Source organism: Raphanus sativus, chromosome 3 (assembly GCF_000801105.2).
Source record: "Raphanus sativus cultivar WK10039 chromosome 3, ASM80110v3, whole genome shotgun sequence".
Classification (NCBI taxonomy): Eukaryota; Viridiplantae; Streptophyta; class Magnoliopsida; order Brassicales; family Brassicaceae; genus Raphanus; species Raphanus sativus.
In genome coordinates this window covers 22,165,018-22,184,973 of record NC_079513.1, presented here as the reverse complement: position 1 = coordinate 22,184,973, position 19,956 = coordinate 22,165,018, and the positions used below count along the sequence as shown (strand labels likewise).

General features: G+C 37.4%; 6 protein-coding genes across 8 annotated transcripts; 4 read left to right on the top strand and 2 right to left on the bottom strand.

Moving 5' to 3' along the window:
- Positions 1-670: 670 nt before the first annotated feature.
- On the top strand, positions 671-1,749 carry LOC130509253 (protein TIC 20-v, chloroplastic-like). The gene has a single exon (XM_057005020.1). The coding sequence runs from the start codon at positions 1,019-1,021 to the stop codon at positions 1,652-1,654; it is 636 nt and encodes a 211-aa protein (XP_056861000.1). The 5' UTR covers positions 671-1,018; the 3' UTR covers positions 1,655-1,749.
- LOC130509252 (inactive beta-amylase 4, chloroplastic-like) lies at positions 1,514-4,713 on the bottom strand. Of its 3 annotated transcripts, none has more exons than XM_057005018.1 (11): positions 4,351-4,712; positions 4,137-4,265; positions 3,796-4,045; positions 3,370-3,590; positions 3,210-3,287; positions 2,972-3,131; positions 2,581-2,834; positions 2,427-2,496; positions 2,141-2,216; positions 1,751-2,058; positions 1,514-1,648 (listed from the first exon to the last, which is right to left on the bottom strand). In XM_057005018.1, exons 1-10 carry the CDS (start codon positions 4,575-4,577, stop codon positions 1,964-1,966), a joined length of 1,560 nt encoding a protein of 519 aa, XP_056860998.1. In that variant the 5' UTR covers positions 4,578-4,712; the 3' UTR covers positions 1,514-1,648; positions 1,751-1,963. The 3 variants fall into 3 exon arrangements, with proteins under 3 accessions (XP_056860998.1, XP_056860996.1, XP_056860999.1); XM_057005016.1 differs by having other exon boundaries at positions 2,148-2,216; positions 4,351-4,710; XM_057005019.1 differs by lacking the exons at positions 1,514-1,648; positions 1,751-2,058 and having other exon boundaries at positions 2,212-2,300; positions 4,351-4,713.
- A 3,620-nt stretch (positions 4,714-8,333) lies between these two features.
- On the top strand, positions 8,334-9,307 carry LOC108843914 (agamous-like MADS-box protein AGL82). The gene has a single exon (XM_018617072.2). The coding sequence runs from the start codon at positions 8,457-8,459 to the stop codon at positions 9,276-9,278; it is 822 nt and encodes a 273-aa protein (XP_018472574.2). The 5' UTR covers positions 8,334-8,456; the 3' UTR covers positions 9,279-9,307.
- Positions 9,308-11,595: 2,288 nt separating this feature from the next.
- LOC108845497 (F-box protein At3g28330-like) lies at positions 11,596-13,035 on the top strand. Its single transcript, XM_018618698.1, has one exon. It carries the CDS (start codon positions 11,596-11,598, stop codon positions 13,033-13,035), a length of 1,440 nt encoding a protein of 479 aa, XP_018474200.1.
- Positions 13,036-13,701: 666 nt separating this feature from the next.
- On the top strand, positions 13,702-16,477 carry LOC108847675 (uncharacterized). The gene is made up of 2 exons (XM_018620994.2): positions 13,702-15,849; positions 16,118-16,477. Exon 1 carries the CDS (start codon positions 13,866-13,868, stop codon positions 15,834-15,836), a length of 1,971 nt encoding a protein of 656 aa, XP_018476496.2. The 5' UTR covers positions 13,702-13,865; the 3' UTR covers positions 15,837-15,849; positions 16,118-16,477.
- A 59-nt stretch (positions 16,478-16,536) lies between these two features.
- On the bottom strand, positions 16,537-19,956 carry LOC130509251 (uncharacterized). Its single transcript, XM_057005015.1, has one exon. The coding sequence runs from the start codon at positions 19,838-19,840 to the stop codon at positions 18,395-18,397; it is 1,446 nt and encodes a 481-aa protein (XP_056860995.1). The 5' UTR covers positions 19,841-19,956; the 3' UTR covers positions 16,537-18,394.

Below are 19,956 nucleotides of genomic sequence, written 5' to 3'. Positions count from 1 at the left end.
ATGAAATATTTTCATTTATTTTTATTGTATTGTTTTATTTTTATTTTTATTTTATAAATGGGTATTTATATTTAAAATTGAACTTGATTTTTTTTTCAAAAATTTGAAGTGGTATTTTAAATTTTTTCAATCAATTTTCACTTTTATGTACTGAATTTTTGAAAGATATAATTTTTAACAGATTTAACTTGTGAATATTTAACAATTTTAAGTCTTTCAATATCAATATTAAAATATTTTCAGAAAGTTTTAATTATATTGAGGGAAATAAATAATAATAATTATGTATAAATATTTGTTAATATCAATATTAGAACTTGGTCCAATTGGCCCAAACGAAAAATGTGAACTTAAATAAATATTAAAATCAGCCCAAGTGGCCCAAAACCGTGAAACTAAAGGAACAAAAAAAGTTTGGGCCTATAATTAAGAGACTCATTAATTGAAAATGATACAAAATAACAGAAATACCCTTAATGAAACATGCGACTTCCTTATAATAGAAGGGTAGGTTTAGGTGAAAATTCAAATAGGATTCTGCTTTAATATTATAAATTTGTATTTAAAAAGTTGATGTTGTAAAGTGTGCATAATGCATTTTCTTATAAAATAAAACATAAGCTAAGATATTAAAATGTGAGTTGCTTAAAACTTTACAATATCAAACTTTCAAATATAGAGGGAGTATTTGTTTTCGTACAATCTTCAAGTTTCTGAGCAAGAAGCTGTCTCTAATGTTGACAGTTGCCTTGTGGTTGGCGGTTTGGGAAACGCATAAGAAGCGTTTAAAAGAAACAAGACGAAAGAAAATTACTTCACTCCATAACAATACGTGCCGCTTTAAAAGGTGTTTAACACGTCATGTAGTTTAAGTTCCATTCCTTAAGGGACTGCAGACAACACACTGTTTTCAGTAAAAGTTCACAAACTGCGTGGAGTGTAGTTTATTATCCTTTCATCATGGTGTTGAGAGCAGAGAGCTCCCTTCCGTTCAGTGTAGAAGTGTAAAAACAGAGCAATGGCAATATCTCATCTTCTTTCTCCATTACCATCTCTAACCGGAAACCTAACCCTAACCAGTCGTTCTTCTTCATCTTCTCTCCCTCTAAACTCTAATCCCCACTTCCCAAAACCAAGACTTTCAAGGGAAAGAGCCGCCAAACTCGTCCTCCGGTCCAAGGGAGACGACTCCGTGGACGCATCCGATCGTCTCATCTCAGCAGTCTGTTACTTCTACCCGTTCTTCGACGGCATTCAGTACGGTAAATTCATCATCACGCAATACCAACCTTTCCAGATTCTCATCCAACCTCTGTTTCCCGCCATCAAGGCCTTCAAGAGCTTCCCTTTCAACGGCTTCCTCATCTTCATCACTCTCTACTTCGTCGTCGTCAGGAACCAGAACTTCAGCAGGTACGTTAGGTTCAACACGATGCAGGCCATCGTCCTCGACGTGCTGTTGATCTTCCCGGATTTGCTCGAGAGGAGCTTCAACCCCAGAGATGGGTTTGGTCTGGATGTGGTGATGAGTCTGGACAGCACTGTGTTCCTCTTCTTGCTTGTCTCTTTGATCTATGGTTTTTCTGCTTGCTTGTTTGGTCTGATTCCGAGGTTGCCCATTGTTGCTGATGCTGCTGATAGGCAAGTCCTTTGAACAAATAACATAACACGTATATGTGATTGAACTTTCTCTGTATTGGATCTATTTATAATGTAACTTTTTGATCAATGAAAGGTTTCTTTGCAAGACCTGGTCTCTTCCATGGAACTAGAACTACATCTTATAACAATTTTGATTTGATTTATTTATCCTCATCACATATCTGAAAAAGCAATATGGTGAGGAAAGATCAATTCTGTAACAAAAGAAAAATTACACTCGCCAATGGCTACTATTGGTTAAGTTTACATATCTGCACTCATCTGCCTAACGAAAGGGACAAAGTTGTTCCAGTTCTCGACCCTAAAGATCTTCTCGTTCATTCTGAAAAATGTAAACGATCTTACAGTTTCCCCATTCGGCTGCACACAGTTCTCTCGTATTTGCCTTAGTCCCATCTGTTGCAGAATTCATCATACAGAACGGTTAATAATTACCACTTTTTGAACTCATCCGTATAGAATTATAGATTGTGCAAACCTCTCACCACATCAAATCTTTCGCTTGTGTTTCTACCAGTCACTTGTATTGTCCTCTTCTTTGAAACATCGTGTATCTAGCAGAAAAACGGGACAATATTGGTTTGATCATGTTCTCAAGGCACTGTAGCTAGTGTTGCAACGCAGTAAGTAAACACAGGCTAGACCATTTTCATGTGTCAATGACAGTGAACAGTGTGCTGACACTGATTGGTCAAAATACAAGTAACATACTCTTCACATCAACAGAATTGAATTCTAGATGACACATTAGGAAAGTAAAGTACCTGTTTAAGCAATCCTTCAGGACTGCAAAGATACTTCTCAGGTGTTTCACTGTCCGCCATATCCAAGCAGCTGGAAAAGATATGACAGACACATCTCATGCAGCTTATATGAATTATGTAGACAGTAAAGATAACTACGGAAGAAGACTCTTACGGGATATGCAGAGCAGCACCATGGCGGGACAAGACAGAAGCGAGAGGATCATAACCATCCCTGAGTGCGGTATTGTAATAACCTGCAGTGAGTTCAGCAGGGTGTGAAGATGTCTTATACCACCAATATATTCCACCAATTTTTGCAACCAACATTACAGAGCTTTTCTCCTCTTCCTGACGTCTCCGCAAAACATCGGCTGCCTTTGCAAGAATAGCATCAGCATGACAAATCAACTTCCCACTGTACCATTCCTACAACGTAAAGCAACACCCTGTGTTATTTATAATCCAACCTACTAGCCACTTGTGCTGAATACTACTTAAGATCATAATAATTGCAAATACTGTTAAAGTAGTGTCGCTAATGATATTATGATAGGAGAACATACTAGAAAGAAACGACCATAGTCGGAGAGAAAACTATCATGGCCCTCCTCAAAGAAAGGAACCTCAGATGGAAAGCTATTATAGCACCCTGCATTAGGAAGATCTCTGCTTCCCCATTGAGGTTTGCCTTCTCGAGAAGCCACAGCCATTAAGTCTTCCATCCTAAACCAAGTAATATAGCTCACAATCTGTAAATGTGATTCGCAGGAAAGTAAAGACTTTGAATCAAAAACTACTCACATGTATTTGTCATGGCATTGAAATTCACCAATACCAGGGAATGTCCATCTACCATCTCCCAAAGGATGTGCCGGATATCTGAAAGAAATACCTTGTAAGGAACTTCAGTTCTAGCCATTATGGCTTTTATGATTGATAATCTACAGAAAATCACAAGTACCTAAGCTCCCCCGAAGGACCAAGACCGATGCTTATTTCTTCAATCAAGTTTCCAAAATATGGTTCAAAGTTTTTAGAAAAGCTGAGCATAAAATCTTCATAGCATTGGACGGCAGTGCGGCCACCAAACAAAGGAAGTTGGTCGACTCCAAGTGTCAAATAGTCATTATTGGAGAAGCCGTTTTTATCTCGATAGTATATATCCTTATTGACGTCCCCAATCTGGAAACAATCGTATAAGAAAAAGCAGCTGAGTGAAGCCAATTTAATTACTGACATACAACCTCATACCAAATACATCACTCCCAAAGGTAAAATAACCAAGCAAGCATCCAAGATTATATAACATAGATCAAAAGTTCTCCAAGGAAAAAGAAAGCCTCCTTTGCTATATATCAACAACGTACAAATACCTAGCAATACAAACCTCTCGGATCCAGAGTGGAAGACTGACGCCTCCTCCTTTACCACGAAACAAGTGCATATTCGAATGAAAACAAAGAGCAACGTGCAACTTCAACCCTGCCTCAGAAACCAGCCTGAAGAGCTCATCGTAGAGCGACCATTTAAACTCCAGAGGAGAGAAACGCTCCACAATCCCCCACCAAACCTCAACCGCGACTCCATGAACACCAGCTAACTTGAGTGCCTTAAGAGAAACAGTTAAAGCCTTGAGCCTGAAAAAACGAGAAATTTCACCCTTGTCTTGTTCTCTGATTCGGTATCATACTATATATACAATGAAAGGTAGTCTAATGATATTATAACCTTTTAATGATAGGGCAGCCAGAAGAGTCGATCCCAAAAGTATCAATAGGCATCATAACATAAACAGGGACTTTCTTGTGCCTTGATGATACCAACACAAACGATCTTGATTTCTCCCCAGCATCCATACTGTATTGTATCAACAACAAAATCAATTAGCCAAATTAACCTAAATTGATTCCACACGAAAAGAAACTGTTCTTATTATTAACACCTAAAGATTGGGCTGTTCCCAGCGACGGAGCTCCATTTCGTGATTAAACGGCCGCCGCGTTTGAAGGAAGGGGCGATGGAGAGGTTTCGGAAGAAGTTTCGATTCCGCCTCGTTCTCTGCTGGAGGAAGCAAGTTTTCAAGGAGAATCTTCCTCCGACGGGGTGGAAGAAGAAGTTACCGCCGGAGACGCCGCGACAGCCACAGCCGATTCCTCCAATCTCCGCCATTTTCGCGCCCCTTTCTCCCTATCTCGCTTCTCCTTCGTCGGAGATATTTTTTTTTCTGATGCGGAGGAAAAAAGAGACGGAGATGGAGTACCTGAAACGCAAACGTTTATTTTTTTATTTTTTTACCTTTTCTCTTCTTTTTAACCACGCTAATTTTTATATTTTTTTTAATTTCCCCTTTTTTCTCCAATTGAACCTTTTCTAAAAAACGTTTACCTTTGACCCTCTTGTTTTCTTTTCTAGTTTTTTGCACACATATGTTTCAAAGGTTATTAATTGACCCCTTGGTATTTTATCTTCGCTTTATACTCCTCTATTGTTGATTGTATGAAATAAATTAGTGAGACTACCATAATTGAAATGACGTTTTTACTTTTACAAATTTTCGTTTAATTAAAAAAAAAAATCCATTTAATTGATGATTTGAATAGCATAATTAGATTTCGAGCTCGTGAAAATGAGTGTTTTGTATCCAGTATGTAACATGAAGCGAAACTAATAGTGTGAAGCCTATTATGCATTTTATAAAAGAACAAAAAATTCTAGGACTTGAGTAGCATTCACTATAACTACCTTTTAACAGAATTTGAAGGAAAAAAATCTATTGAATATACAATATCGCTGACGTGGGAACATATCGTCCCATAGTGGATAAGCATGTAAATTATCCATTCAAAACAGATCCCCATGCTACTCGCCGTCTCGCTCCCATCACCAACTCTGTTTACCAACTTTAGACGGTTTTGGAGTGTTTTGGTACAATAAGTAAGCAAAATACTATCTATACATAAAAACGTCTCACGTATAGTAATCATGGGTCCACGATATGTCACGTTTCAGTCTCGTCGTACGTACTCATCAAGTGGCAAAACTCTACTTGTTTTTTTTGTTCTTTTGAACACAAACTCTACTTGGTTTATTCGAATGTAATATAGATGTCAAGATTTTCGGTTAATTAATTCAATTTATTTGTTTGACATGCCAATAGTTTGTTTAAATTTACACCTAATAGGTACAACGACTGTTAGAATAAACTGCATAATGTTGTACATGTACTGGCCAACAAAATATTTTATTTATACATGTGACTGATCTCACGGCTAAATTTCTTGTAGAATGACAAGTGTGGGTAATTTCAGTTGCTAGCCATTTTAATTTTCATTGTGTTCTTGAATATCTCTACGTTTCAGTATAAGCATATAGAGCTACTTGGGTTAATTAAGTTAAGTCGCGGCGGTGGAATAGTCTCACTTGTTACTTGGTGATGGAGATGGGAACATTCATGAGACCATGCATGATAATGGTCGACCGAATCTTTATTTTATATAGTGCCTTTCAGACAAATTTTAAAGAACATAAACCGTTCCAAATCTAATCATATATTGTTAACTCGTCATAAGCTATTGTTATAAGTTATATAATCCAACGGAGAAAAAAATTGAAAAAAGGGAAAGGATGTAACTTAAACTCTTGTGGTGTTATTGGTGAATTAGAGAGCCTTCTCAAAAGAGTGCACATCAAAATTCAGGTTCGAATTCGAATCTCGCTGCTGGAGAAGGGATTGATTTCTAGTCTTTGATCCAAAGAAGAAACTACGATGTACGAACGTAAAGCCACAAAAACTCTCGGTCAAAAAAAAAATACTTGATCATGACTCTTTCAGTTTTTCTTCACAAAAAAATTTGATTACTCATACCATTATCACCAAGGTACGAGACAAATAAAAGAGATAGACGTGTAAAAGAAAAATTATTTTGAGAGGAACGTAGAGTGAAAGGTGGAGTGTGTTCCGATTGAATGCAATATAGTTACCGCTGAAATCTACACAAGTGTCACTATATGGTTCGTTTGTACCAATAATACATCGCTCACTACCGGCCAATTTGACTCTGGGAAGTAATCATGTCGGAAGCAAGAAACCAGTAACAAATTGAAGCAAAATCGATGGTGTGGAGATTACTATTTCTGATATATGTTTTGTTGTAAGCCTTAGACCAACTCATTGATAAAAATTCTCAACAAATTATCTATTGAAGGTTTTTGGTTTCTTATTTGAGACTCTTTCTTGATTTTCTCCTATTTTTTAATATTTCAACTTTTTGAATTGCGACAAATTTCAATTAAAAACTAGCAATGAACATATTATTATGGATTTTCAATTAGAGCTGTCAAATTATCCGTCCATAGTACAATTGGGTTTGTCCAGTTAGACCATTTTAGTTATGGATAATATTGAGTGGTCTATATTAGACAATGGTCCAAACAAATGCTCAAATGCCCAAAATCAATAGAGACCATGTTCAATGGACATGTACATAGACACTCATTACTATTTATCAATTATTTTTTATTTCTTTTAAATTTTGAAAATATATTTTCTTTTCAAAATTACGTTTTTCCCCAAAACTGAAAATTGATTTTCCCCCCAAAATCAAAAATAATATTTTTTTCGTCAAAACCAAAAAAATCACGTTTTCCCGTCAAAACCAAAAAATCGTGTTTTCCCGCCGAAACCGGAAAATCACGATTTCCCGCCAAAAAAACTAGCAATGAACATACTCTTATGGACTTTCAAGTTTCAATGTTGCTTCTGCTTTTGTGGCCCTTTTGATTATGGGTTTATTTTCATGGGAGAATACAGCTCCTTTTTTTTTGTCAAAGAGTACTTCATTCAAATAGTACTTGTCAACGACAAGGAAAGTAACTGAGAACAAAAACAAGAGACAACAAAATAACAAAGTAGAAAAAGAACAAAGAAAAGCAAGGTAAAGAGACAACAAAATAGGAAAAGAACATCAGTAGATGCCCAAAGAGAAGAAGTTTTAGAGCACGGAAGAGGGTAAGGTCCTTCCGTAGACAAGCAGCCTACAATCTGGGAGTAGTGGACGTAGCCAGACCACCATTCATTGCTTCTGCTCTAGTAGAATCGGCTAACCAGTTCGGACCGCCTCCCAATAATAAATTTACATTATTCAGCGTTTAGATAGAAGGAAAGAAAAAACTTACATAAGAAGATAATGAAGATTATTTTTTTGACAAAACAATGATTTAGGCAATGTAAGTAAAAGTAGAAAAAGGAAAGGGACTTCAGAAATGGAAACTTTGGGGGAAATCAATTGATTCAAATCACAAACGAATATTTTTATCATGATCATGGTCCTGCTAATTATATGGGGTTTCCTTGATTTAGTGGCTTAATACGATCATTTAGTCATCAAACTCAACTTCATCATTAATACTTGCTTGGAAAGAAGTAAAATATCTGCATAGTTTCCATATTAGAGTAGGAGATAATATTTGAGAGCATATTTTCTTGCGTGTGCAATATATATAAACACAAAAAGAGGAACTCCATTGTTAAATCAAGAAAGAAACTTCAGAAAGTAAGAGGTATCAAAATTCCACAAGGTATTTTACCTTCTTTAGTTTATATGAATATATGTGTTATTTTCCATTATTGATTTCATTCCATTATATATATGTCGTAGCTGGATTTGGAATTATGTATACAGACAAGTTTTTTTAGGGTTTTGATTATATATGCTGTTACTTTTCTAGGATTATAAATCTCGCTGATCTAGATCCACCATAGTCTATATTTAAGAAACATGTAATTCAGTTTCTGTGTTTGGAGATGATGATTATAAACTCCCTTCTATCTATACAAACCTAGTGTTGATGTGAATCTTTGAAATGTTACATGACCTTGTAATAAAAACCAAGATTGTGTCTAGAAACGTTTCGGATCACTAAATACTTTTATTCCACTTTTTATAGAAACGTTTGTGTTGATATCAACAAAATCAAATTGCAATATTTAGTTGCAAGGTTTAGATATTTCGTTTTTTTTTTTAAATGATTTTTTCTATCAGTATCTGAATGGGTAGGAAAATGGTAAAGATGGCGAGGATAACGAACGAGAAGACGAGAATAACGACTTACAGGAAGAGGAAGGAATGTTTGTTTAAGAAAGCCAGTGAGTTCTCAACACTTTGTGGCGTCAACACATGTCTGATCGTGTACGGCCCGAGCAGAGCAGGGGACGAGAGGATCGACCACCCCGAGTTATGGCCCAAGGATGAGAGAAAAGTTAGAGAGATCATAACCAAGTATAGAGACACCGCCCCGAGCAGCTGCACCAAGACTTACTCTGTACAAGAATGCTTGGAGAAAAGTAAGATCAAGGTGGAGAAAGAGAAGTATTGTCCGTGGGACAACAAGCTCGACAAGTGTTCTTTAAACGAGCTGTACGCGGCTTTCTTGACAGTTTGTAACAAGATTCAGGAAGCTTCGAAAAGGAACCAGAAATTTCCTGACGCTTCTAATTGGTCTACTCATGACCAACTTGGTTTCATCGGTTACAACCAGCCATGTCTCGAGCAACATCAGTTGTTTCCTATGTCTTCAGTGGAGCAGAACGGTTTCTCGTTTCTCCCGTTTCTTAACCAAATGACCTCGAACACCGCGGAAGTTGCGACTTTCTCGAATGTGACAGAACCGGAGATGACTCAAGCCATGTTCTACGGGAGCTGTTCGGATGGTCAGTACGTTCCGATGGTGCATAAGACTGATTACATGGAACCAGTGCAGTGGGGTTTAGGGAACAGTGTGTTTAATAACGTGAAGCCGTTCGCAGACTATCCGGCTTTGAGGTTTGGACAAGTTAATGACTTGGAGAGTTCTGGTAAAACTCCCATGTGAAACAAATGTGTTACTTTCCTTTGATTGGTGCCTTGTTGGTTGAATTTCAAGAGCTTTAAAAACTTAATTATCTTATCAAGTTTTATGTTAGTTTGTGGATTTGTTATAATAATTTCATTCAGTAAGAAAGTTGTCTTATTATTTTTAAAATTATTGTTTTAACATTGATTCATTATTTAGTATTTTGATTAGAAGTATTACTAGGGCTGGGCAAATAATCCGAACCCGAAAAACCGAACCGAACCCGATCCGAAAAAGTAGCACCGAACCCGAACCAAAATTGATTAAATATCCGAACGGGTTCAAAATTTCGGTATTTAAAGAACCGAAACCGAACCCGATCCGAACCGAAGTATTTTGGGTACCCGAATGTATCCGAAATAAATTTATATACTTAAATATATACATTATTTTTATATATAATGTATATTAAAATATTAAAAATATATAAGATACCTTTAAGTTTTTCAAAATACTCGAAAAATATATGCAAATAGTCAAAAATAAATGTTTAAAATAGCTAAAGTATACTGAAAATACCAAAAATAGTTAAATATCTATTGATTATTTATCCAAATATTCAAAGAAAACCAATTAATATGTTAAATTAAGGTATTTTGACATATATGTTATGAAAATTTATATGTAATATATTATCTTTCTTATAGATTTTGAAAATTTAAAGTATATAATGAATTTTGAAAATTTAAAAATATTTTAAATGGGTTATCCGAATCCGAACCGAACCCGCAAAGATCCGAACCAAACCCGAACCGAAATTTAGAAATATCCGAATGGAGCTGAAATCTTTGACCCCGAATAACCGAAACCCGAATGGACTGAACCGAAACCCGAATGGGTACCCGAACGCCCAGCCCTAAGTATTACATGAGGATTCAGCACCTAATCATTTTATATTTTTATGAGAATTTATGTCTAACAAATCCAATCTATATTATTATTTGAAGTGATTTTTTTTCCTTTTGAGATCTTACATTAAAAGTTAGAGCTGTTAAATTATTGATATCTTTAATAATTTTATTATATAACTAAAATCGATTATAAATTAATGTATAATTAATATCAATTATAAATTAATATTTAACTAAAATCGAATTTTACATTAATAATATTAGACTTATATGTTATATTAGATAATTGACTATAAATTAATATAATAATATTTTCATAAATAAAAATCTTTTATGAAGTTTATGATAGTTCTTATATATATATATATATATTGTAGTGTTATCTGGAAATAATATTTTGTATTATAAAAGTTAAAATCAAGATGTAAAATAAATTATAGTTAAATATTAATAAAACAAAAAATATTTGTATAAAGATATTTTCTAAAATATTTCTAAGATGTGAGTGTTTTTAAATTTTTACACAATTACGAGCATATATATGTTGATGAAAAACTTTGTCATATACAAATAATTTGATATATAAATAATTTGATGTTTGATTTAAACTTTTTGAGAAAATAAAATAACTTATGATGCTGGTTTTTGAGTCAATAAAACATAAACTAATAAGCATTAGTAAGGAATTATACTCACAATTATGAATAAAACACCTAGGTGGAAATTAAAATTAAGTAAAATCTAAAAACACCTTTCCAGTTTCCACCTTTGTTTAATAATAATATTGATATTTCACATCTACTAACTCTCTTTTAATGGGATAGTTTCTCTTTCTTTTATGTTGTCAAAAAGAAATTTAGATAATTTTTGAAACGGAATTTTTTATAATAGTCCTTAAACTTTTTTATCGCGAATATAGCTATCGAAAAGTTAAAATGACAAAAATATATCATTACACAGACAAAGAGACACTTATACTTTTACCTAATATGTATTTAAGATTTAGATTTTAGAAAGGGATTGAGAAGGGGGATGTGGTTAGCATCTTGAAAATAAATAAATATACTAAAATTTTAAAACAATTTTTTTTAAAAAAATAGTTTCAATAAGAAGTTTTCGCATTTCAAAATATATTTTTTTTTTAAATCGAAAAAGATAAAAAAATTTAAAAAATCAAAATTGAAAATATATTATTATTTATTATTTATTTATATATAAAAACGATTTATTACCTCTTTCTAAAAATATATCTTTGGTCATTTTTTTGGGAGTTCTTTTGGTAAAAAAAGAATATCTTGGGATCATTTGAGATAATTGTCCTTTCTTATATTTTATATAATAAAATCTAGCAAAACAGCGTGCAGTCCTTTTCTCCATGGCTCCCTTCACATAAACAAACCCTAATCACATCTTAAACTCAAAATCAAGAAAAAGAGTAGAGGAAGATGGATTCCTTGACAGAGGATATATGGACAATGATATTTGTCCGATTACCACTAAAGAGTATCGCCAGTTCCAAATTGGTCTGCAAGCAATGGAAATCAATACTCGAATCTCCCTTTCTCCGCAAGCTTTTCCTTTCTCGCCATCAAAACTCTCATTCCATGTGGTCGCTCATAGTGAAGGATCATCAGCATGAAGCCGTTGCTCATTACGGAGGCGATATTTGGGGTCATCCACCACAACAACTTGGCTCTTACATCGTCCCTTGCATTACCCAAACACTCATAAACCACAAGGAAAAATACAGACAAGCCAGAGTCGTGGCTTACACGGATGTCGGGTTGATTCTGATCCGTCTCGTGTCTACCATCGGGAACGTATCCTTGTACGTGGCTAATCCTGTCTCACGAGAATGCGTAGAAACTTCTCCTCCGTGGTTTGAAATAACGGAGTATCACAGGAACCTAGGATTAGCCACACGAGCCGACGAAAACGGCTTCGTTTTAGGTTACAAAGTTGTTCTGCTCTATGATGTAGAAACATGGACAAAGAAGAGCTTTAATTTGCTGATATATTCGTCAGAGACTGGCTTGTGGCGTCAAGAAACAGTACAGTTTCCTTACTCTTTTCGCAGTCACGTGTTTCGCTATTCCATTAGCTTGAACGGAAAACTTCACTGGCGCGCTCGCAATAACGTGCATGATGAAGTTGTTGTATCCATCGACTTCTATGACATGGGTTCTGATCATCTTGTATGTCGTGTTACACGTTTCCCTGATTTAAAAGAATCGCCACGATTCCAAAGATCTTGCACTGTCTCTCAAGGGAGTCTCATGTATATGAACGTTGTCTCTCAAGGCAAAGAGCATCATAAGTTAAGTGTATGGAGGCTAAAGAGCAGCTGGGAATGGCAACTAGTATCTGAAATATCCTACGATAATGATGGTTACCATTATATGCCGTTGGCTATAAACCCTTTTGATGCTGAAACCGTCTACTTTTGGAGCAACGAGGACAAATGTTTGGTGTCTATGAACTTACGCATTGGCAAGTTTGTCCTGCACGGTAAGTTAGAACGTAGCTGCAGCAATGGAAGCATTCTCAAGTCCCAAGGAGGCCATACTTTTATACAACTCGCCCAAGAATTTTCATCGTTCGTTTTGCCAAAGTGGCTGTATCGGATCCCGAACACGGTGACTAATAGTCGACAGCCCGAGTCCAGCTCTAATCCTACTTTCATCTGGTGGACGAAGACTCCACAGCCCAGTAAAGATCCAGCTAACTCTAGCAACACTTTCTTGACCTTCACAAGAGAAGAAGACAAGCTGAACAGCACATGTCCAAACATAGATCAAAAGCAGTCCGTAAAAAGCACTTCATATTCACCTACATCTAGTCATCTTGCAATGGCAAATAGATTCTGTATGCTGGAAGATTACTAGGATGTTGACACCATTTTACCTAAGCATGGAAGTACTATAAACATGTAATCACCTCTATTGTCACCTCTTTTCAGTGACAAGAGTATGTATGGACATTCGGGTATTTAAAAATTTCAGTTTAGTTTCGGTTTGAGTCGTTCTAGGTTCAGTACGAATTTGGATAATCCGTTTAAATTATTTTTAAAATTTTAAAAATAATATATATTTTAAGCTTCTCAAAATATAAAACAAAATAATATATAACATAAGGATTTGAATAATGTATACCAATTGATATCTAGATGGAAAGAATCAATTGATATTTAAGTACTTTTGTTTTGACTATTGTTGAACTATTTTAGACATTTATTTTTAACATTTTGTATATACACTATTAACTCTATACTAATTTGATGGAATAAAATTATTTTTAATGTTTTATTGGAGAGGAAATGACGACAAATTTGGTGTTTTATTCGAAACAGACGACGTGATGTTTATTAGTTTTTACTTTTTAGACTGAAACGACAGGTCAGTCCTCCAAAGAAGCCCAGTTTATATGATTAGAGTTTTACTTGTAGGCCCATGATCGTTTATCTTTCAGTGGGAAAGGCCTTACGATGCGCCGTGCGCGCAGTTGAAGTTAGCAAATAATAGTTGGAATTTTACCGTAAAACTTAGTAATCAATTAAAAAAAAAAATCGTAAAAATTTCACACAAATCTCCAAAAGATTAGGGTTTCTAGAGCGACACACTCCTTTCTCCGTCTTCTAGCTCCTCAGATTATTCATGCTGCGGTGTTCTGATTAGGGATTACAATCGAAAGAGAGGACCTTTTTTTCTAGCTTAAGATGGATGAGGGAGATCAGTTCCATCGAAACGAGGCGATCTCCGCCGTCGCCGACGAGGGTTTCATGGCGGAGGAAGAGGACGACGACTTTGACGATCTTTACAACGACGTTAACGTCGGAGAAGGTTTTCTTCAGTCCGTGAGAAAGAAGGACGAAACGGGATCGAGAAACGAAAAAGAGGAGGATAAGGAGAAGGTTAAAATCGAGGAGGAAGAAGAAGCTGAGGTCTCGATACCTGGTTTGGTTGGTGAGAGCGTTGCTGCTACTATCAAAGCAGAAGCTGAATCAGACGCAGGAGAGGGAGAGGGAGAGGGAGGGGCAAGTGGTGGTGGTGGTAATGGAGGTGAAGAGCTTAAGGCTAGCCAACAGCAGAGTTCTGGTGGAGTTAAAGTTGAGCAAGCTCCTAATCCTAGAGGAAATAACGTTTCTCAGGGTCTCTTGCCGCCGCCGCCACCTCCTCCTAGCGAGAATTTGATGAGACCTGTTAATGGCGTACCTGTGGGGAACGGAGCTGTTATCCATATGCCTGGTGTTGGTGTTGGTGGTGGTGGAGGCGGTGGAGCGTTTCTTTTTGTTGGGGATTTGCATTGGTGGACAACTGATGCTGAAGTGGAGGCGGAGCTGTGCAAGTACGGTGCGGTGAAGGAGGTTAGGTTCTTCGACGAGAAAGCTAGTGGTAAGTCGAAAGGGTATTGTCAAGTGGAGTTCTATGATCCTATGGCAGCTACAGCTTGCAAAGAGGGGATGGATGGGTATGAGTTCAACGGCAGGCCTTGTGTTGTTGCCTTTGGCAATCCTCATTCCATTAAGAGAATGGGGGAGGCTCAGGTTAATAGGAACCAACAGGCGCTATTAGCTAAGAGAGGAGGAGTAGGAGGAGGAGGCACTGCTGATCCTCCTCCGAGTAAACCGGCTGTGACACCCGCCGGCAACAATAACTTCAACAGCCACGCAGTTGGCGGGAACTTCCAAGGTGAGGAGAATAGAGGATTTGGTAGAGGTAATTGGGGTAGAGGAAATGCTCAAGGGATGGGTGGTGGTAGAGGACCAGGTGGTCAGATGAGGAATAGGCCTGGTGGAGGGATGGGTGGAAGAGGTTTCATGGGTAATGGTGGAGGTGGGTTTGGTCCTATGAGTATGATGCATCCTCAGGCAATGATGGGACAAGGGTTTGAACAAGCTTTTGGTGGACCCATGGGGAGAATGGGAGGAGGCTATGGTGGATTCCCTGGGGCTCCAGTTCCACCTTTTCCTGGGCTTTTCCCTCCTGTAGGAGGAGTTGGTTTGCCTGGAGTGGCACCTCACGTGAATCCAGCGTTTTTTGGAAGAGGGATGCCTATGAATGGAATGGGAATGATGCCCAACGCTGGTGCTGATGGAGGGCATAATATGGGAATGTGGGATCCCAGTAACGGAGGATGGGGTGGTGGTGGTGAGGATTTGGGTGGTGGAAGAGCTGCAGAATCGAGCTATGGGGAGGAAGCTGCATCGGATCATCAGTACGGAGGAGAGGTTACTCACGACAGAGGGGCTCGTCAGAATCATGTGAAGGAGAAAGAGAGAGGTTCAGAGAGGGAATGGTCTGGTTCGTCTGACAGAAGGAATCGTGGGGATGAAAGGGACATGCCTAGGGAGAAAGATGGTGGTCATGGCTATGATTTGCCAGAGAGAAGGCATCGTGATGATAGAGAAACAGGTCGTGAGCGTGAGAGGGAACATCATCATAAGGACCGCGAGCGCTCCAGGGATCGCGACAGGGAGAGGGATCGTCATCGAGAAGAACGAGAAAGATATGGTGGTGATCATCGTAGTAAACACAGGGACGAACCTGAGCATGAGCATGAGGATGAGTGGAACAGAGGTCGATCATCCAGAGGACACAGCAAGTCACGGTTGTCTAGGGAGGATAACCATCGGTCAAGATCAAGGGATGCTGATTATGGGAAAAGAAGGCGGATTACAACTGAATAGTTATCAGATAAAAGTAAGTAGTTGAATCTAAATGGTTCTTTCATTCCTCATGTATCTTTTTCATGTTTTCCTTTAAGACATGGCTAATTATTTGTCTGTTAGTTTTTTTTACTAAAAGGTAGATGTAGTCATGTACATATTATTGTCTCATTGTCTGATAGTAGTGTATACTCCCTTAGAACTTAACAACTATTATTCGTAGTGGTAGTAATTATTGTGGTGTATACTTTTACCCATTTTCTTTGCTGACTAAGGTTTCTGTTGTCTTCTTAAATTAATAGCGTAATGGGTAGACTGACTCTGAGAAACTCCTCAAAAATCCTGAAGCCTTGTGGAAGAAGAAAAAGAGGAAGAAAGAAGACCTCAGAGAAAGTCAGACTCTTCATCAACTCAGCGAGTTGAAAGAAACTTGACGAACGCTTGCCTTGTTTAAGTTTTAAGACACCTTTTTACCATTTTTATGTTAAACTTCTAAAGACCAGTGTGTTTTTGGTGATGTTACTTATGGCCTTTCGGGTTGTCCATCCATTTGTGTTTAGATGTTCTTATTTTTAACTGTTTCTGAATTTGTTGTTATGTAGTTGTCCTATGTAGTTGTGTATTAGTTGAAGCCAAATAGTTGGCTTGGCCAGTGTTACTGATCTCGTTTCTCCATGTTTTCTAGGCCATCTGGGTTGTGTGTGTTGTGTATTCATTTGTAATTTGTAAGTTCTCATCTGCATTAGGATCTACTTCAGAGGTCATGGATACATTGCATCCTTTGGGGAGTGTTTTTGTCATCTCCAAATGTGATGTAGTAGGTCATCTTTTAATCTATTGTTGTATAGTAAAACCGAAAGCTCTTTGTTCAAGTGTGGGACATAATAGAAAGTGACGTTGTTGGTCTCTTTAGCTATGAATACACCCTCATCATTGATTGGCATCGCTATACATATTTTATTTCCTTTCGTTAGCACTGGCCAAAGTTGAGTCATCCTTCCTCTATTATTCACTTGAGCCATTGCTTGTTTCGTATCAAGCAACATAAATTTCTTAGCAACAAAACACTTATCAATCATCATCATCGCTTGTCATTTGAGTGAATAAATCTTGAATTCTAAGAGTAAATGCTAACATAATAATGACTTAGTTTGGTGTGCAGTTCTTTTGAGTTTGGTCTTAAAAGGAGCATAACAACATCAATGGGAAAACAGAGCTCCATAACAGAGTAATAGGAAACTTTAATTTTATTAAACAAAGTGTTCATGCCAATCCAAATGTGGCATTACAAAACAGAATTAAACAATTCTTTTTTAAAATATGTTTCACTTTCTTTGCCTTTTGTTGTTGTGGTGTGTAGGTAAAACTTAGCAATCATCCTGATTCATCTTCAAAACATGATGACAATGAATGTGGCTTACCTTTGGAGCTGAGACGTAGTCTGAGCTAGAACAATGTCAGAAGTCGTCAGAGTACCAGATTCATCGTAATCAAGCTGCTCAAACTCTTCCATGATCCCAGATATATCTTTCTCATCAATCTTGCCCATTTCTTTCAGTTTATACACAATAAACTCTGCAGCTCTGCAGCACACACACAAAAGACAACAACCATAACAAGAGGAAGGAAGAAAGAAACAAATAAAAGAGAGAATGAAGAATCTCATGATAGTCTCTCACCCAACAACTCCATCTTCATCAATATCATTATTAGTAATCCTCCTACTCAAAACCCATTTTCACCAACTCCCTCTGTTTACTCTCCACATTCGACTCAGCCACATAAAGAAAAAACTGAGCCAAACACACAGTACTCGTCAATATCCAAAACACAGCGAACAGTCTCCCAGGGCAGGCTCATAGTTTATAGGGGTCCTTGGGCAAATTTTTTTTTTAAGCCTTTCAATTATTAAAAAAATTATTTTAGCATGATTTTCTAAAAATTATAGTACATAAAATGTTATAAACTTTAAATATGAAAATATTTTAAATAATTTCTTTTTAAAATACATGAATATTTATTTTTGTTTTAAAAGAATTTAATTTTGTCTTTAAAAAAATAAAATAAAAATAATTTGTTTTTTTTTTAAATTGGACCCCTAATATGATGGGCCATCAGGCGATTGCACTGCTAGCCCCTCTAACTGAGCCGGCACTGCACCCTCCCACGATAAGGAACGTGACGTAGCATTTGTATCTCAGCTTGTTGGTATACAACTCCTTGAGAATCTCCGTCGGTCCGAAGCTCTGACGCAAATGAAAAGCTCTAACGAGCAGTCTCTCTCGCTTCTCGACTAGATGACCCACGAGAACCATCCCCAAGAAGGCAAAGGCACACGCAAGTAGCCTCGAGGTGGAGCTGCTGGGGACAAGGTCACCGTATCTTAGCTCAATCAAGTATCGTATCATATGTGACAAAAAAAAAGTAGAACAACTAGCTCAAGAATCATCAATAATGCTAAGCAAATTACATATTTTGAGTAAAATTTCTCAAATACCGGAGTCTGGACAGATAAAACATAATACAAATATTATATAATATATATATATATATATATATCTTACAACAAAAGCAGTGGCCTATTTTCCTCTCCCTAGAGCAAACGCTCTGCATGACATTGAGCAAAAAAGATTTGCGACTGGAGATTTCCTAAACAACGTATGGAGCAAGCAGCACACTATTGATCGAGAACGTTGGAAAACTGTTTTCTGCTGACAACGCTGATTACAGAAGTTGCAAATAGGCCGAGACATATGATGATTGTTGGGAAGAACGTGTACATTTATATTGCTGTAGTAAAAAAACGATGAACCTGGTTTGATGTATAAGTCCTCCCCAATCAGACATGCGACGTGCAAGGTGGCACAACAGTAGTCATCACACGCATAAAACCGTTCTTTTGGCTCTATTTTTCTCTCGCAAAGTTCGCACCAATTCATCACGGTATTTGTCTCCTCTCTTCCCCCATAAGCAAGACTGAGCACATGTTTATCATGCTTGTACCTCACCTTTTGAGGTGTAGTAGCACATCCGTAACACAGAGAAAATTCACACTCTATGCAATTGAATGTCTCTACGAAAACCGGCTCTATAGTATCGCAAACAGAACATGTTCTTCCCTCTCCTGGTTTTGATGTTAGGAATAAAGGTTGCATGTGACTTCCATGGATCAGTGGCTCAGATATTGTGGCGCACTGCACGTGTAACTCGAAATTACATTCTTCTCCTTTAGTGCACTCGTAGAAGAAACCAGCTGTGTAATATCTTCGACACGCTTTGCATGAAGACATGGCATATACACTATCTTTTCTTTCCACGAGAGATAGACTGAGGAGATGTGGATGTATCGGGTTTAGTATTTTGCGAGAAAGATTTGCACATGCTTCGTGGAGAATGAAGTCACATTGCATGCAAGAGTAGAAGTTACCAAAATAGATTGGGGTGATACATGCATGGCACTGCTTGTCCTCGTCGTAATCTCTTCCCATGTTTTCATCAAGTAGTCGCAGATGATGTTGTTGATGGCTGAAATGTTGTATGATTCCATCGCTTATCCTCATAAAAGGCTCTTCTTCTTCTTCAATTTCTTCCGGCACGTGCTCGAGTTCTTCACCATCCCAAACATTGATCCGTGTGGCACATTTTGAATGAGCAGCATATGAACAACCGTCCTTGATGCAAGAATAACCACCGTAATCGCTGTTGATCTCTTTGCGACAAACACCGCAAGACCGATCTCCTTTGCCAAAAGAAGGGACGAAATAAATACGATGGAGATGGCGAGACATCCTTATGACACGTGGCAGTTTGAGACATCTCAGATGGACGACGAAGTCACAGGGAGGACACATGTAGATAGGGGAGCTTGAATCGTCCAAGGCACAGACGTTGCATGTTAATAAAGCCGCCCGTCTCGGAAAGAGAGAAAGCTTATGCTCGTGGCGCCATTTTGGTTGTTGGTCTATAGATAACACTCGTGGTTTCTCCACACAAGCTATATTCATAAGGAGATAAGCTTCTTCCATTTTGCATTCATAGATACAACGAGGGAGAATATTTGATGGATGAGTGATATGAGCTCCGGTTCTGTCTGGAGTAGCAACGTTTGGGTAACCAGGTTTGAGACCAGCTCCGGATCAAG

Excerpts from the sequence above, each read along its gene's own strand:
- LOC130509253 (XM_057005020.1), top strand. The coding sequence starts at position 1,019 with ATGGCAATATCTCATCTTCTTTCTCCATTACCATCTCTAACCGGAAAC.
- LOC130509252 (XM_057005016.1), bottom strand. The coding sequence starts at position 4,577 with ATGGCGGAGATTGGAGGAATCGGCTGTGGCTGTCGCGGCGTCTCCGGC. Across the intron at positions 4,266-4,350 it reads GGGAACAGCCCAATCTTTAG|TATGGATGCTGGGGAGAAAT; the intron begins GTGTTAATAATA and ends GATACAATACAG. Across the intron at positions 4,046-4,136 it reads GGCTGCCCTATCATTAAAAG|GCTCAAGGCTTTAACTGTTT; the intron begins GTTATAATATCA and ends TCGTTTTTTCAG.
- LOC108843914 (XM_018617072.2), top strand. The coding sequence starts at position 8,457 with ATGGGTAGGAAAATGGTAAAGATGGCGAGGATAACGAACGAGAAGACG.
- LOC108845497 (XM_018618698.1), top strand. The coding sequence starts at position 11,596 with ATGGATTCCTTGACAGAGGATATATGGACAATGATATTTGTCCGATTA.
- LOC108847675 (XM_018620994.2), top strand. The coding sequence starts at position 13,866 with ATGGATGAGGGAGATCAGTTCCATCGAAACGAGGCGATCTCCGCCGTC.
- LOC130509251 (XM_057005015.1), bottom strand. The coding sequence starts at position 19,840 with ATGGAAGAAGCTTATCTCCTTATGAATATAGCTTGTGTGGAGAAACCA.